This window comes from Hippoglossus hippoglossus, chromosome 12, assembly GCF_009819705.1.
Source record: "Hippoglossus hippoglossus isolate fHipHip1 chromosome 12, fHipHip1.pri, whole genome shotgun sequence".
In the NCBI taxonomy this organism is placed as follows: Eukaryota; Metazoa; Chordata; class Actinopteri; order Pleuronectiformes; family Pleuronectidae; genus Hippoglossus; species Hippoglossus hippoglossus.
In genome coordinates this window covers 16937065-16949708 of record NC_047162.1, presented here as the reverse complement: position 1 = coordinate 16949708, position 12644 = coordinate 16937065, and the positions used below count along the sequence as shown (strand labels likewise).

Genomic DNA, 12644 nt, shown 5'->3' with positions numbered 1-12644 from the left:
GCGTCTTTCCTTTTGTGTGTTGTAGGTTTTGTGCATGTAGAAGTTCTGTAAAAAGTATTTAACTAACGTAACTATGGGTATTTCTTTCTGTAGAAACATTGCAAAAAAAGTCATTTTATAAACTGCACTGGGCTGTTTACCTTGCTCCAGGTCACTTTAGTTGTCGGGTCCTCATTTCCCTGACAGGGGACGAGCAGGGTCCGACCGGCCTCCTGTCGGTACTGCTTCTCCGGAGCGACGCTGAATGACGGAGGGTCCTAAGAATGGCCCCCCCACCAAAAAAAAAACAATTTAGCTGAATCAAGGAGATTGCAGAAATGCCGACAATGGATTTTTAAGACTGGATTACTGCCGCGTTGGCCAAGATTATCTTAATAACAAGAGGATTAGCCGCACAATTAACTCCCAAACAGTGCTGCCATTGTCGTGAGTAGAAGTTGACTTCCATTAACGCCGGGGGGGCTCACACGTCGGAGCGAAAAGGTCAACAAAATGTCGTTTTTGTGAAGTTTGTTAATGCGCTGTGACAGATGCCATTGTGGTTAATTAAAAAGCACAGCGGTGTGTGGACGGACTGTTTGACTAGAACTAGAAGGACAGGTTCACCGGGGTTCTGAGCGTCCACGCTAAAACTAAACAACAGCTGGTGTGTACAACTCAGGAAATGTAGGCTGCCTTACGATATGTATTTCAAATGATGTTATGTAATGTGCAGCAGCGCTACACTGACCCAGGTGACCCCGGGTGCTCACTGACCTGCAGAATGACATTGGTCCGCCCAGATGAACCCATGCTGCCGTAGCTGTTGGTCGGAGTGCACGTGTACACGCCGGCCGCATCGTCATTGACTGTGGCCATGAACAAGGAGCCCTGCGGCGTCAAGGTCCAACCTGGATACTGGAAGAAAAGCACAACGCCCATAAACTCTTGGGAGATGGAAGGAGCTAGCACAGTCTCTTAAATGCTGCATAGCTTTAAAAAACTTCGTTAGAAGTATGCGGAAAAGCTTAAAGAGCTAAAAGGCAAGGGAAGGCTGTAACAACTCCAAAGCCACAGCTGTGTTTAAAGGATTTACAGAAATAATGTTTCTGATATCTGCCTGCCTCAGTCCTGCAGTGGTTAAGTACTCGATTCCCCACTGGGCAGATTTCCAAACTTCTTTTAAAAAATCGGAATTTATTCATTCATGCCGTCACTGCTTTCTGCAAGATGGTTTCCGAAGAGATGAAGTGAGATCCTGTTCTGTTCTCTTGATTAGAAATTAGGAAGCATTTGCATTAAAAGCAGGTTAATTTCTTAGTAATTTTTCCCCCATTAAGCTGCAGCTAAGGGATCGTCTTGTTCTTTGATTGAGCAAAAAAACAACAACCTCCCACTCGGTTTAATGAAGTCAAAACCTGCTATTATCCTTCCCCCAGAATGAGGCTGTGAGAAAAGAAGCATGACTGTGGGTATGAGCGCTTGTGACATCCAGGGTGGAATTGGAATAATTGGCAGAATAACAGCCCAACGCCCGTGTCCCACTCTACGGGAATCTATCACATTTCCTGCGGTGCTTCTCATCCACCATCATGTCCATCGCTCAGACCAAAGTGTCGGAGAGAGGGGGGGGGGGTCAATGCAGCATGTGAGGCGGGACGAGGAGGAGGTGGGTTGACTGTGGTTTGGAACTAAAAACAAAGGAAATGGATTTTAAAAGCTGCCACGCTGGACTCTTTCTTTGGAATAAAAAGCAGCGCATATTAATTTCTAATGTGAAATCATGAGAAGGACGTTAGTTTAAAAATGCCTGGATGTGACGCCCTCTGCTCCTCGTCCTTAATGGCTCCTCCACCCATTCCTCTAATGAGGGGAGGGTTGATTGAAGTGAAAGATAATAAAAAAAAACGAGAATGAAAGTGGGCAGTAAGGAGTTCCTCTGGGATTCCTTCAGAAGCTTTTAGGGTTGAACAGATCGTCCCCGTCCATTAGGATATAACTTGATTGAATGACTTTGAAATTGAAAACCTGAAAAGATATTTCACAGGACATGTCCAACGGAGAGGCTCAGACGGCGGCATCGCGACGGGAAAGTTCAAGCTGTAACAGCAGTAAAATGAGCGTTCAGTTGTTCCACTGTTGAGCTGAGTAGGAAAACATTTGCATGAAGAGCTGCTAATGGCGGTGGCTCTATATTCCTGTTGTCAGCAGCGGTGGCGCTCAAAGAAAACTAATGTAGGCCGAGGCTTCCCTCTGATGTTTGCTGCATATACAGGAACAACCAATACAGAGCGGTGCCACATGAATATGAGTGTTATTGTGACCGTGCCTCCATGCAGAGATTCTTCATTTTTATTACCAAGGACAGATCAAGCGGTTCTCCATCCTTTGTCCAATCCACGCGGAGCAGCGGAGGCTGGGCCGCCGCCGGGCAGGTGACCACGCCATCCATACCTGTGGGAAGGTACGTTTCCTCAGGCATCGGAAGAGCCAGGGCCGGGTCTGAGTGGAGGAAAAGGAGGAAAATCATTTACTTTGAAATAAACACTACAAACCTGCAGCACTGCTTCTGATCCATGACTTCTAAATTCATATTAAGAGCCGATTTCCTCCCTGCGTGCCTGTGTTTTGCTCCTTTTATTTACCGCAGCCGACTGAAAGTGTCTCAGGGGTTTTACAGGTTTACACACGAGAGAAGAATATTCAAAGGAAAAGTCTACATTGCCAACTTTTACTGATTTTCGGTAAATATCCAGTTATTTCTGTTTTCTGGAATCACCAAAGGATGGTTTACATCTGTAAACAAGTACACAGGCTTATTAATTCATTTTCGTTAAACTCAAACAATGCTCATTTAAGTCTTCAGTTCATTGTGTGAGCACACAGCACTAATCTCTGCTGAACTTGATAAAGTAATGTTTTCAAAATCAATCCAAATGCATCAATACATTTTTTAAGGACATTAAAAATAAGTTTGGAATTTCGAGGGACACTACAGTCAAGTTTTTAAAATGTGACTTAATATGAAACCAGTGTGTTAAGAGAAAAATAATTAAAATCTGTATCTGTAACTATGTTCAGAGGTAAAACACACGTGAAGCTTTCAACCAACTTTTTCATATCGTAGCTCAACGAGTGGGAAATGTAATTTAATGTAACTTACATTCTAAATGGTTAATTAGTATAATAAGTGTTAATAATGTATATGTTTATCACTTGTTTAATATTTCAACATTTATTCAAAATTATTGAATTAGTCTTTAATTAAGTACTTAAGTCAAAACAACTTTTTATTAACTATGGTTTGAAATTCTGAGAAAAATAAGATTATATAAAAAACTGAAGAACAGAGAAAATATAAAAGAAAGCAGAGATACGTGACGTCTCTTGAGGCCTCACATACACGACATTAGCTAAAGACTGAACGTACGCATCACAGTGAGGTTGGCGGAGGCCGTGGGCGGGGTCAGCAGGCCGTTGCTCGGCATGCAGGTGTAGTTCCCAGAATCCTCGGGGACGAGCCTGGAGATGAGCAGGGTTCCATCCACCATGATCTTCACTCGCGTTTTCAAAGACCTGTCGGTAAAAACACACAGGAATTCTTGATCGCGCGAAAAAAGAACAAACCAGCTACTTCAGAATATCAGCGAGAGGTAATTCAGCTCTTCCACCCGAGTGGAGTCAAACAGGTTCTCAGAGAATCAACAGTGTGGGAGTGATTCTTTTCCTTTTTTTTTTCCTGCCGTGAGTTATTCACCAGAGTGCAGATGGAGGATTAGGAAATTTCATTTCAATTCAGTTGGAGTGGGAAGACAAGGGCCCACTCATTTTATACATTCTTACATTTACAGAGAAGCAGAGAGAGAGAACCTGAGCACATCACACGCTGCTCACACTGGTGATGATCGCCGATTGTGGGAAGACTCGCCATCACACATTTGAGCTAATTACATGTAGGTCAGACGGTAAACAACCTGGATCACTTCCCATCACTTCATCTCTCCCCCTCGCAGCCACACCAGCAGGGACCTGTGTGACCGAGGGCTGCTGTCCTCCAAGCTCCATTTACCAATATTTTGTATGTTAGCGATGACTCCGATGAGTAATGTGAGGGGGTTTCGCTCACAGAGACAAACTCATGGAGAATTATCACCGACTCTACAACTCTACAGAGCCTGTTAGAGCTCACTCGTGTGGTTTTATGGCACATTTACTGTTTCAGTGAGAGCGCTCTCATCACAAAACCCCGTTTCCATCTGCGGCAGCAGCAGCAGCAGATGGAAATGTTCAGGAAACAAGCAATAATGAACCCAGTGTTCACTACCTGCTCAAAACCAGACAGCAGACAGAACAAACACAGGTTGACCAACAGTCTAAAAGCCAAATATATCTAATTTACAGTCATTTAAATAAAGCTTATTCTTAAACAATTTGAGAAGCAGAGAATGTTTTGGCTTTTGTGATTGAAACTGACAAACAATATAAAAATCAATTAGCCATTCATCAGCAGTCAATTAAATGATTAAGGGACTAACTGGCGCACAACGATAATCACAGCGACTTAATAAAAGTAAAGGTTAGTCAGCATATGATTTAGTTTAGCACATAGTCTTTAAGGTATGAATCGAGTCCACACCTCAGGATCAGGTGAATAAAATAAATGATTAAAAACTGAGGCTTCGTTCAACCTAAAAAACAAAGTGCAGGATAGTTGGGGGCGTGACTGAAGTAAAACTAAACAGAAAGTCAGGTCTGACATTTCCAAAGTGCAGCTCAGCAGGGACGAATCCGGGATTCTTGTTAAATGAGGGGGCACAGGAAGGACCAAGACACAGAGGGCTCATGGGAAATCAGAAAATTCTATCAGATATAAACAAATAGAGCAGTGTTGACAATTAGCGTCGAACACACTCGGCAGAATCTCCAGATTCTAACAGTAATGTATCCCATTAATACACCTGCACTTCAGATTTTACTTCAGGACGTACAAAAGAGCTTATAGATCATAGATAATCAGAATAATCCCAACAGCTTTATCCATCAGCTCCAAAAAGCCTCTTTATTTCCTCGTCACAATCAGGCTGAGCATTAACCTGTGGGTGTCACCGTCATGAATAATCGTCTGTGTGACAGAAGTAAAGGAAATTAAACGCTCCACCTGCACAGCTGACCCCCCGTCCCAGCTGATGTTTGTATGTTGTTTGTTAAGAACCTTCGATTTTCTGGTAGCCGGGAAATCAAGAAGCGTTTTCCCCCGCTGGCTCGGATCTCCTCCCTGGAACCGAGACGCTCTTTCACCGCTTCACAGTCTCAGGCCAATTTCATTCTTTTCTTCTGAATCAACACGACTGAAGCCTTTTCCTTCATATTGTTCTTTTATTGGTCTCTTTGGCACAGACTCTTTAATAAGTCTGTTTATGTTCAAGTCAAAAACAAACTATTATTATGACCTTATCAAGTTATTCCGTCTAACATGTGAAACAATCGACCATTTACACATTTAGCAGATGTGGGCTAACAATAGTATTCGTTTGGAATCAGGTGTTTGTCTGTTTGACAAATTTAAGTCCAACACTCAGAAAGAAAAATATCTGGCTCGTCCACGGTTCTACTTTGTTCACCAGTAGGTCACCAGCTTTTCCCACCATTTGCATCCCAGTAGATGATAAGAAGGCTGAGACTGAACTATAAAGTTAATGTACTGAAAAACTCAATGTTAGATACATATACGGACGAGAACTTCTCCGTACTCTGCGTTCATTTCGTCGGTATTTGTGAACATCGTCTCTAAATCAAACCACTGGATGATCCTTTATGAAATGTCATTAATATTAAAGTTAAACTGTTTGTCCCTTCAGATCATCAGACCGATCGATGAACAGGTTCAGACTGAAGTGAGGCTGTCATGCAGGATACAGCTGCTCCTCTGAGAGCCCCCCCCCCCCAACTCCTCTGAGACACATTTAAGGGATTGGAACAGCCCCTGACGGTGGCGGACCACGATCAATTTCAGGGTCGTGAACCGGGGGGGGACGGAGGAGCGAGGAAGGGAGGAAGCGTAATTAGCAGAATGGAAAGCTCCCTCTGAGTTCACTTCCACATCGCTGCAGCGACGAGGTAAGTACTTCCACTGCAGGTCAGGAAGAAACAAGGTGTCAAGCTGGTGCTGTTACTCCGAGATGTAACTGGATTGGACATGTGTTGGCCAATATATAAACTTTTGAGTCTAGATCTATGATATTTATTTCACTTTTATTTACACATTTTTGGGAGCTATGTGGTGATGTTCCCAGAAAGTACTATGTTAATATATAATGTCAACACCGTAATATATAATTACACATAACATGAGCATGTTTTTTATCTATATAAACAAGCTCCTACTTTAGCAGCAGTCACTCAGCCTCCACTGTTTCCACTGGGGAAATAAACATGTTCATATGATCCTACGTCTGTTCTCATAGTTCTGGAACTGAACAGAAAGAATTGCAAACATCCAAAGAGAGAAACCGTGCTCCCCTGACAAAATGTCAACCCCCCCCGAGCTACGAACCTTGGTCTGTACGTTTTCTTATTTATTCTGATTGAATTTCACATCACAGGCAGTGAAAAAAAGAAAGAAATCCACCTTTTATCATCTCAGGAATATTTGCTGATGCACAGCTCTCACTCTCCCGGAGAAATAAAGCTTCCTCTCATCACGCGCAGGCCTGATTGCTTCCATTACCCATTAGCTATACCACTTATCCTCAGGAGGGTCGCAGGGGTGCTGGAGCCAATCCCAGCTGACGCCGGGCGAGAGGCGGAGTTACACACCCCGGGCGGGTTGCCAGACTATCACAGGTCTGACATATAGAGACAAACAACCCTTCACGCTCACATTCACACCTACGGGCAATTTAGAGTCGACTATAAACCAAACCTGCCCGACTCTGCTCTGTGGGCGGGAGCTCCGGACACCTCCTGCACCTCCTGCACTAGATTTCTCTAACATCACAGCAGCTCTGGCCTTTTAGAATATTGTGTGCAGCCAAAAAGAAAGAAAACTATTTATATCATAAATCAACTTGAATGGCACTCAGTGGAGCGTTTAACTCTGCCAAGGCCCAGCAGTTTAAAAAAGCTTGGTGTGACATTCATTTGAATACAGTTAGAAAACTATTCCCCAAGTGAATCCACATGATCTCAGCTACACATCGGTGGTAGTTACAGGTTTTGAGCCATTTATTGTTACGGTACAGAAGCAGACAAAAAGCCTTTATCCTCTATGAAACCACATTTAAATCCACTAGACGCTGAGTTTTATTTGGATCTGAACCAAATTGCACACACTCATTAATGTCAGTCATCTTAATTTGCCAGATTTATTTCATCAAGATCATAAAGGCATGAAAATATAACCTCCTTGGTTTCATTTGTTTATCTGTAAATTAGCAGGATTACACAAGAATTACATTTGTGTGAATCCAAATTAATCTGCAGGAATTTGGTTTCACATTTTCTCTGCAGCGTTTCCCACTGAATTAATTCAATCTATGGCGGCAGCATGGGTTGCACGTGCACGCTCACAAACAGGTGAGAGTACGTGCACAACTAAAGGTGAAACTATGAGGTGTGACTGTCAGCGGGGGAGCGACAGGTTGTTTGCTAGTTTGCAGGAGTACGCAAAAACTACATGAAGGATTACCACAAAAGTTAGTGGAAGGATGTGGAATGAGTGAAGGAAGAACCCATTAAATTGTGGTGCAGATCCAGATCAGGGGGCGGATCAAGTAAATAATTTTTCACTTTAACATTGCAAGATTTTTCGACATTTTCACCAATTTCCCAATAGACTAATTAATAAGAAAACATTTAGGGGACTGAGATTTATGAGTGTGTACAATTTTTATTTACGGGGACTGTTATATGTGCTCTGCCGAGTGCTATTCTAGTTGAACAGTTTGATTAATATGGTTTAACTATGTTACTTACACCTGCAAACGTCGGCAACCACAGCAGGAATCACCTGAGACGCTCCCTGGGGGGGGGGGGGGGCAGCGCACCACTCTGCGCTCGTGAATAACAAAAACACGGAGCGGTGAGAATCTCCCAGAGGAGCCTCGGCGTCGCTGTGGAGTTTTTCTACCGTCGCCAGCTAAGTGTTGCTATTTTAGTGCAAAGCAAAAATAAGAATTGGCAAACTCACAGCTGAGAACATGCATGGAGGAGTCACATCCAACATTAACAGACGATTGAGCGACAGTGTGAGGAGTTTCAGTGGAGAGGGACTTTTGGGGCTTTTTTATAGAGCTTGATGAATTATTGAGGAACAGTATAACATTTAGAATTCATGGGTTTGACTCAAATTACTGTAAATTGTGTGGCGTCAGCAGACGTCAGTCAGCAGAAGTTTGAGAAGTTTTATTCAGAGCAGTTTAACATCATGTGCTGATGACCTGAAGCAAAGCGGGCGGTCGCTCCCGTTTCCTGAGGTCGCTCCACTCACTCGCTCCACGTCAGCTGTGGTGGAAGAATTCACCATTTGTCGTCAACACGTGAACAACTGTCACACAGGCTTTTAGGAAATGTCACTTCTGTTACTTCCTAAGTCGACTGAGGCTGGTTTTCATGAGCCGTTTTCAGACGTGACCTCCAGAGGAACTTGGGAGAATTGGGTCCGTTTTGCCTTTCACAAAACTCAGCGGGAGATTTTTCTGCTCAGACGCAATCACACCAGTAACATATCCCCTACACATCCTGATGAAAAAAAACTCACTCACATATTTCAGGGACTGTCATCTTTGAGAGTAGTTGAGTAATTGTGCGTAGAAACTATTTTCAGGTTGTGAGCATGAGCTGAGGAAGATCTCCGTTTCCTGTGACATTATATCACCACCGATGTATTTTAGTAGAAAGGAGAATAAGCGGTGAGCTAAGCAAAGCTGTAGAGTTTGTCACCACAGTGGAAACACTTAAGAGCAATAACTAGATAAAACACAAGACAACAAAATGAAGTTAAAACATAAAAATATGATTCTTCCCATTTGTCTTTTTCACTTATAGTTCTGAGTCCACCCAGGAAGGTATGTTTCTATTCCCGTTTGCTTGTTAGCAGAATTATTACCACAAACCTATAAAATCTTTGAGTGGATGCAGGATTTAAACATGGTCGCGTTAGCCTTGGTTGAGGTATGAGATATAAGATATATTAATCTGACTGATCATCAAACTGACTTCCCTTTGATAATGTCACAATTCCATTCTTCTTTTGATCTATTTCACCTCTCGGTGAATGTTTTGTATAAAAAGTGCAAAAGTTGGGTTTGAATGATGTGAAACCAACATTATTGTGCCACTGTCTTTAGAAATAAAATCACTCACACAGACACAAAGGCAACGTTTCACTCCTCCTGCTCCAGGTTTCAACACCAAACATCAAAAGGTTTACGAGGCAACGCTTCGAGAACAAAGAGCGACGGTGACACTCACTCTATGTGATGGACGTTCTCTCCACCTTTGTGCCACACGTAGGTCATGTTGGGGGGGTCGGCCACCGCCTGGCAGCGCAGGAGTGCATTCTGGGACATGTTGAGAGACGCGCTTCTGGGAGGGACGACAATGACGGGCGGACCTGGAGAGAGGGAAGTTACAAAACATCACAAATTGAATTAGTTTGACATTAAAGTTTAGAGTCGGCTGCATGAAGGTGAAGATGAGGATTATGTGGATTATTATTATAATGACATCTTTGTATTGAATAATCATCAGACAGGAGGTAATGTGAAAACATTCACATCAAAAATGAACAAAAATGAAAAGAACTGTAAAAAAAATAGGTTTGTTGACAGGATGTTATACTTAAGTGCAACATTTTGCACGTTAGGATAAATACAATAAGTGTTTTTGGATAAAAGCTCCTGAGAATTATACAAACCATTAGAAAAGCAGTGTAAATCACCGGAAATTCACTGTGTTGTGATATTTGAATTGAACCCACAGCGCAAAGGGCAATCAGGGTTGTGACCGAAGCGAGTGAGAGAGTTTTAAAAAGCAATAAAAACTGTAGTTATAATAAAAAAGTATTTTCTAGAATATCCCTGAGATTCTGTGCTGTCAAATAAACGACTCTCATAAGTCGTCCTCGTGCTAACTAATCACATGCAGCGCCTGCAGAGCGGTGCCGCGGTGTCACATCCATCACGTCCCTCCGCCGTGCCGACCGCAGACACGTGCACTTTGGCAAAGAGCTAATAAAGGAGTCTCGTCACGCCACATGTGTCGTGTATTAATAACCACACGATCTCCGCAGCAGTCGTTACTGATCAGGTTTTTTAATCGGGAACATTCCATGTATATTTATGCCCGAGTGACAGCTGAGGGGTTACTTAAGGCGGTTAGACAGACTCCATCCAGATGAGCTATTAGTCTGCAGTAATCCATCCATGTGGCACGACCGTGGAACCGCACAACCAAAGCTCAGATAATGTGACTCAGAATGAAACGCATTAGGGCAGCGTGTACTCACGATAATTCAAAATCTGACCACCGAGACTGTGAGATTCCAAATAAACGAAGTGGAAAAACCTGAAGGTGCTAAAATATCCCCCCCCCCCCCCCCCCCCCCCCCCCCGCCATGCACCACGCTCTGTGTGGAGGAAACAGTAGGAGGACGAGTAGGAGTGAAGGAAGAAGTCAGAAATATATGATGCAGAGGCGTGTCGGTGTAATCCGGTGATCCACAGCAGCATGTTTCTACATTCTACAAGTATTTATATGCAACCACACACTTCTGTGAATGTGTCATGAGTCTATTAGGAACCGTGGATATTAGAAACTAGAATTATCGCCTTGCAACATGTACGCCTCCACCAACCAGGGCTGTTTCAGTCGACATCATTTTGTTTGCCAGATGCATGTGAAGTCACTTTGACGACTGAAATCTAATCAATTGATCTCTGAGTACAAATGACAACTGGTCATAATTTGAAATGTTCAAGAGGCCAACTCACGTTTTGTGAAGCCACCATGACCTTGACCTTTGACCACCAAGTTCTACCAGATGTAAAGAAACTCCCTACAGATGTTTCTGATATATCACATTCACAAGAACATGATCTTTGACTTTTATCCACCAAAATCCAATCAGTTCATCTTGTTTCCAAGTGAACGTTTATCCCAAAATCGACAAAAGTTCCTGTGAAAACGTCTCATGCTCACAGCGACCTTGACCTTTGACTTTCTAAGAGTTCATCCTTGAGTCCAACTGAACGTTTGCAACAAATTTCAAGAACCTCCCTCAAGGCGTTCTCGAGACATCGTGTCCACAAGACACGAGGCATCAAAATGTTTAATCTGGTTGTTGATATTTCTATTCATCACCAAGTACCACGAGGGACATGTGGGACTTCCATTCAAAAGAAACACTCTTCGAAATCAAAACAATAATTATGTGAATTTCCTGAATGAACGACAGCCGCCTAACGAGCGCCGAAAACTGTCACGTCTCATTTACTCAGCCTTTAATTTGAGCGTAAACCTTCATCGCGATGAAGCGACGCCCCCCGGAACCACCCCCCCCCCCCCCCTCACATGATCTCTTGTCTGGTATCATAAGATCAGTGTTATCTTCACAGGGACAGGGAGGGAGTTTAATTCAGTTTGAGTTTTCCATTACCGCTCTGTCGTATGATGCAAGAGGGAGAAACAGGAATGTAAATCACAGTGGCTCCGAGCCAGGCGGGCACACGCAGACATCACAGAGACTGAGGGGAAGACAGACAGACAAGCTGACAGGCAGACAGACAGGCAGACAGACAGATAGACGGACAGATGGACAGACAGACAGATGGACAGACAGGCAGACAGACAGACAGACAGACAGACACACAGACAGAAGAGCTGAGAGACAAACAGACAGACACACATACAGACAGACAGACAGACAGGCAGGCAGGCAAACAGGCAGACATACACAGACAAACTGATAGACAAACAGATGGACAGACAGGCAGGAAGACACACAGACAGACGGACGCTCTAGCCGACAGGCAACAACCGACCTTTGACCTTCACTTCGGTCACCCGAGTCCTGTTTCCCTCGGAGTTGGAGGCGTGGCAGGTGTACTGACCCGCTGACTGCACGCTCACTGCTCCAAGAGATAAGGCTCCGTCCTGGTAAAAGTACAGAGACACAGAACATGGAGACACATGTGTATTATAGATACTATCTAAACCCACAGCTATTCTGAGGCCGACAGATGTGAACATGTATGTAACTGTGTCTTTGAAGCTACACCACAGACAACATGGCTTCAAATCTCCCAAGTATTTCTCTCTAATGATTAATATTGATGTTTTAAATATGTAAATGTTGATTTTACTACATTTGCACTGGTGCAAAGTACAAGACGTCTTTACTGCTGGTACTTCATGAGTTCAGGTAGGATCCTGTATCTCAGTCTAAGTCCCTGATAAAAAAAGATAAAAAAACATTTTAAGACCTTTAAAGGTTAAACCAACAGTTTGAGCCAGTGACTGTGTTGTTGTGGTTTTCTTTTCACATTTCAGTGAATTCCACTCTTAACGTTTCAGACAGTTGCTTCAAATTATTAAACATCTCACAGAAATAAGAGAAAATATCAGAGAGAAAAGTTCAAATACATAAACCAGATTTCTATAAAACA

The 12644-nt window shown here is 43.2% G+C and overlaps 1 protein-coding gene across 3 annotated transcripts in view; it reads right to left on the bottom strand.

Moving 5' to 3' along the window:
* igsf9a (immunoglobulin superfamily, member 9a) overlaps nucleotides 1-12644 on the bottom strand; it is a 59667-nt gene that overhangs the window by 26709 nt on the left and 20314 nt on the right. For all 3 annotated transcript variants that reach the window (XR_004615625.1, XM_034602279.1, XM_034602280.1), the window contains exons 6-11: nucleotides 12021-12132; nucleotides 9451-9592; nucleotides 3410-3555; nucleotides 2339-2481; nucleotides 757-897; nucleotides 141-257 (exon numbers count right to left, since the gene is read on the bottom strand). Coding sequence is in view for 2 of the 3 variants with exons in the window: in XM_034602279.1 (XP_034458170.1) it covers nucleotides 141-257; nucleotides 757-897; nucleotides 2339-2481; nucleotides 3410-3555; nucleotides 9451-9592; nucleotides 12021-12132 (801 nt within the window). In the remaining variant the exon portion in view is untranslated. The remainder of the gene's footprint in view (nucleotides 1-140; nucleotides 258-756; nucleotides 898-2338; nucleotides 2482-3409; nucleotides 3556-9450; nucleotides 9593-12020; nucleotides 12133-12644) is intronic.